Raw genomic sequence first — 5,401 nt, 5'->3', positions numbered from 1 at the left:
CCTTTTTATGCCTGATTTCCATTTTTGCACGGTGAGTCCTTTAGGGCAGAATTGACAAATATCGCATAAAAATACTTTGGTGCATTAAAGGTAAAACGTATTGCTGTTAATCCACTCACAATTGGCTCCATGTTTAGATTTAAAGATCGGTTATGCCCCCTCATGTTCTCTGGTATAGTGTACAAATATTCTTGTCCCAGATGTAATATGGGAACTTACGTGGGTGGTTCTCAGAGGATGATGAGGTTTTGCTATCAAATCCCGAACAGTCCAGTATACGTGAACATAGTAAAAAATGTTACGTTCAAATTAAATATTTAGATTTTATTATTGAGGGTCATAACTCCAGCCCAAATGGATTATCGACCGAGTTTTTTCATCAAACAACTTGTTCCGCAGTTGAACAACCAGTCCACCTCCACTCCCTTGTATCTTTCTTAGCCTATTCTTTTTGTATATATTCTTTTAGTTTTTGTTTCTCTTTTGCCATGGTAGATCGACCCCAGTGCTCCTCAAATATGTTTTAACTTAGTCTTTTACAAATGCTTAATTTTATCCTTTCTAATCTGAACATTTAATTAGCTTATGTGCTTTTAATTTCTTGAGCTTTGTCAATCGTTAGTGATTTATATTGGTCATTATTTATTATACAGACCCTAAGGATGCATTCAGCTGAATGCCAAACACGTCTGAATAAATTGTAATACTTCGCCATCTTTGTTCCTGCTCCTGCTCTTACTCCCTGTGCATTTTATCACTTGGCTGACTCGCCTGCTTTCTCCGTTCACAACACACACACACACACACACTTGTATATATATAATATGCATGCTCTATTACAGCTTTAATATCGCTGCCTCCCCTTCGAACAAAAATTTAGCAATGTGTAAGCGCCAGCCTTTTCTCCCATCAGTATCTGCACTCGAAGGACGTCATCCACAGGGACATCAAACCCCTGAATATCCTGAAACACGAAGAGGGAACCGTCAAACTTGGGGATTTCGGACTCGCCAAGATAATTCGGTCCAAGAAAGATATCCAGGCTTCTGTTGTGGGAACAGTCATTTATGCAGTAAGTCAATTTCTGATTTGCATGACGCAGTTTGGTGCTACTTTGGCTTATTTACGCGTCACTTACAAAGAGGTTCTAGTACTGAACATAGCGGAAACTCCTTGGGACGCTGTGTTTGGTACTAGTCCCTCGGGATCAAAGTGTTATGCACCCATTTCTATATTGGCTGGTCAACAAATTATATTAATAAACGATATCTTCGTGTGACCGACCACTTAACATTTACCATACGGTGTTTAGTACTAGCAACTCTGTGGAAGTGACGCATAGATAACATGCCAAATTAGCACCCGCAGTTATTCCCGGCGAGCGGGTGGGTGGACGGTTGGGGCGTTCAGTTAGCCGATGGATAATTGACTGGAGGAACTGTGAGACTTTTCTGGTGAAGGAATAATCTCCGTTGCATTATCTAGTTGTTCTGCTGTCCTTGGCATGTGGTAGGAACCATAAATCTCACATTCTTAAACCTTTCCTATCATAGCCTCTCCACCCTTGTCTAGTCTTGGGCAGCCCTAGAGATCTTGCCTGAAGGGTAGCCTATACTTATCCATAGTACATAGATGGTGTTTCAAACGTCCTGGCTAGGAAAAGCAGAGAAGACGTTGATCGGTTAGTGCACAGAACTAGACATTTGACGATAGACTTCTAGTCACTCAGGAGTTTTGAATAAATAAATAAGACATTTGCGTCATTGATGAGATATCTTAGTTTGCAGATGAGACAAGTTTAGGAATCAAACACAATACTCTAAAGATACTTAATTGCGGAAATAGATTTTCAGAAGCGCGAATGACACAGGGATTTTGAAAGTATATATGACGAAAGGTTTAATATATTTTTTGCTTGAATATCGTACATATTTTCAATATTATACTAGCATGTACGTACTCTAGGAAAACAAGGCGAGAGTAAACTTATTATTTTTTATATCAGCTTACTATTTAATATGTGCAGCAACTGAATTGTTGGCAAAAATTATTTACATTAATGTTTGGCAAAAAGGAAATAGTTGTACCACAGCATAAACAGTTCTAGGATTACCTCTGGGGCGGGTGGTGGGTCATGAGGCGTGTTAGTTCCGTCAGTGCACCTCACTTGGTGTACTTTGGTCCCCTACTGCAGCCTTTTTTATTCCTTTCACTGCATCTCCGTTCATATTCTATTTCCCTCATCTGACTTACCACCCTCTCCATTGTTTCGTTGTGCAACTGCGAGGTTTTCCCCTTGTACACCTTTCAAACCACCTTACTGTGAATTTGTCTTTCTGCGCTGAATGACATCGTAGGTCATAGTGCACGGCCTTTGGCCTAAATTCCATAATCTATTCTGTTGTAGCATTTCCTTTGATGATTTCTCCCTCAGAGTCCAGAACTTCATCTAAGGTCTGTGTGTGATGCCAGAGGGGATATGTGGTCGCTGGGGTGCACTCTCTATGAACTGTGCAAGTTAGAACCAGCCTTTAGGAATGCCTCCGAGATGCTGAGATTCATACAGAAGCGAGGAACTTTAGTAAGTACTCAGAGCCTTTGACAAAGTCCTTGATCACTAATCATTGAAACTCAGCCACGCCCCTCTTGAAGGAGATGTACACTGTTCCTTGCTTCCTTTCCTGATCGGTGGAAAATCTGAGGTTGGTATTGCACTACAGCTGTGGTGATTATTATTATTATTATTATTATTATTATTCCGAAGATGAACCCTATTCATATGGAACAAGCCGAAAGGGGCAATTGCCTTGAGATTCAAGCTTCTAAAGATATGGGGCTCATTAGGATGAAGTAAGAGGTACATAACTTTAAGCGAAAACTGATCTCACACAGTAACCGGTTTGATTTTCATCTTTAGTTATTCTAACCTAAGCAACGAGAATACGTCTTTGAGACGTATCTGCACCTTCAGGCTGGAATATGTAAATCAAGGTCAGGGAAGGAACTTGTTTTAAACTATAGTTTCCTTTGTTGTCTAATATGCAATGAAGCCCTGTTAAAGAAATTAACTGGAAAGGTTTCAACGAAGGCACAGGTGTTATACTCACGATAGCAGTAAGCACAAACACAGCACAAAGGTAGGTGGCCCATAGGGGGTTAGTTCCGTCAGTAGAACTCAGCAGTGCACTGTTGGTATTAATGTTCTTTGCAGCGTCCCTTCGGCCCCTCGCTGCAACCGCTTTCATTCCTCTTGACTGTACCTCCTTTCATATTATTTTACTTTCCGCCCTCTTTTGATATTGTTTCATAGTGCAAATGCGAGGGTTTCCTCCTGTTACACTTTTCAAATCTTCCCACTGTTTCCCCTCTCATCGCTGAATGACCTCATAGATCATAGAACTTGGCCTTTCTCCTCAGTTCTGTATTCCACATGAAACCGAAAAAACTTGCAGTTTATAAATCCCTGTGTAATTACAGAGACCGCTGCCAAGCTCATACTCGGGCAAGACAAATGACCTCATCAACGCCCTCCTCCAAGCCTACCCAAACGAGCGTCCTACTGCCGCAAGAGACAAGAAAATCCTGGAGGATCCTTCAGCGGGATCCTGCGACCCGAGAATGGTTCCCCCTGAAGCAAAGAAACAGGTTCTGGAGTCTCCCTGTGGCAAAGGGCGCGTTGGAAATGTTCCCAAGGACCCAAGAAAAGGTCTTCTTGGAGCAAAGAGACAGGTTCTGGAGTCTCCCTGTGGCAAAGGGGGCGCCTACAATGTTCTCAATGAAGGTCAAATCTTTCGAAGAGGTCCTAGTCACACACTGTCGCCCCAGGAAGTCGGAAAGCGGCTGATGGTGATCATGGGGTCTCCGTTACCGCCTGGTCAGGGTATTGATATTCAGTGGTAGGAAAACTGACGGCTCAGGCCGATGAGAGGTGTATGAAAATGTGGAATTGTTTATTTTAACTCATGTGACATTTTAATTTAATTTAACGGCGAGCTTTTAGTGAAATATTATTAGAACATACTTTGTGCGATACTTTAAGTTTTGAACTGAAGCCATATCACTCCCATATTAAATGATTTAAGTTGATTGATGTAGGTTTGATTATGTATTAAAAAAAAAAAAAACTGCCAGTTTCAGGTGTAACTATTGTATATGAGGGGAACTGGAGTAAATGCTTCATTATATTATTTTTATTAATACTTGTAAAGCATCATGAATAAATTAAATCTGAAAATTATTCATCATTTACTTCATGGCTAAAATCCTTTTGAAATCAAATGGATAATTGCAGTTGGGTTTTTATTTGATAACAGAGCAATACACCAAACTGATATCTTGTAAATCCTATCCGTGACAGCGACTTTCATAATTATCAGAATAGCGAGGGAATCGGTTAAGTCTTAAGGTTACGTATAACCCACGATAATGTTTGTCAAGTAATCTTTGAAGTTATTTGCATTTTAAGTTAATTTGTTTATCTAATCGTATTCGTATATACTCTTCGGGAACAAATAACTATTCAACCTACAGTAAATGTTGAAGACTGGGCGAAGACAACGAAAACTCTTAAATTGCTATTTCCCTCTGGTTCATTTTCGCCCAAGTGACGCCTCTTCCCGCGCATGAGCCAAGTAGCAGGAGTTCGGTCGCTCATGTTCGTTATTCTCGCAACCAGTGATGGACACCTTTCACGCACTGAAAATGAAAGTTCCTGTTCAATATCTGTCGTCAATGGACAGGAATATCTAAAATAATGATAATGATAATAATAAAAATAATAATAAAGGAAAACTATTACCCTTCAGAGTGGCAGAGTCATATGAAATATTGTATGAATATTTTTTTTTATTAGAGAAAATTTTTAGTTTTCAATTATTGATCGGCCATAACATGTAGGCTATCGTGCCTAGCCATTTGAGCCAGAAACCAGCAAATACAAATAGACATGGCGTTTGAGATGGTGACCCAACATTCGAAATGAATGACTTGAAGTCTATAAGAAAAACTTTAGGAGGACATTAGTGCTTTTAGGTGCTTTCGTTTGCGACAAGGCATCTCAAGGCTTCGAAAAGGCATCCATGTAACAACCATTTAAGAATTTTACAGTCTCGTTCCTTGCTCAAGTTTCGTTAAAGAAAAACACAAAATGGTGGGTTTAGCAAGAACGGAACAAGAGACCCATACTTGCCAGAAAGTATATAAAAAATAAAAATAAAGTATACATGGTGTAGCGTTTCTTACATGCTGTCCGTACAATTCTGAATATGCATACGCGCCTATTTCCAGATTCGAGTCTGAACTAATAGTAATATGTAGAGAAAGAGAGAGAGAAAGTCTCTGCTGCTTCTATAAGGACATTCTAGAATAAACAAAACAAGCAACAGCCTCGGCACTTTCAAAT

General features: G+C 39.9%; 1 protein-coding gene across 1 annotated transcript in view; it reads left to right on the top strand.

Moving 5' to 3' along the window:
- Positions 1–4,237, top strand: part of LOC135222560 (uncharacterized) — a 5,859-nt gene extending 1,622 nt beyond the window's left edge. The window contains exons 2-4 of the mRNA XM_064260647.1: positions 881–1,072; positions 2,435–2,581; positions 3,478–4,237. Coding sequence (XP_064116717.1) covers positions 881–1,072; positions 2,435–2,581; positions 3,478–3,900 — 762 coding nt within the window. The 3' untranslated portion in view covers positions 3,901–4,237. The remainder of the gene's footprint in view (positions 1–880; positions 1,073–2,434; positions 2,582–3,477) is intronic.
- Positions 4,238–5,401: the final 1,164 nt, after the last annotated feature.

The sequence above is a fragment of the Macrobrachium nipponense genome, chromosome 3, assembly GCF_015104395.2.
Source record: "Macrobrachium nipponense isolate FS-2020 chromosome 3, ASM1510439v2, whole genome shotgun sequence".
Classification (NCBI taxonomy): domain Eukaryota; kingdom Metazoa; phylum Arthropoda; class Malacostraca; order Decapoda; family Palaemonidae; genus Macrobrachium; species Macrobrachium nipponense.
This window is presented reverse-complemented; position numbering and strand designations above follow the sequence as displayed.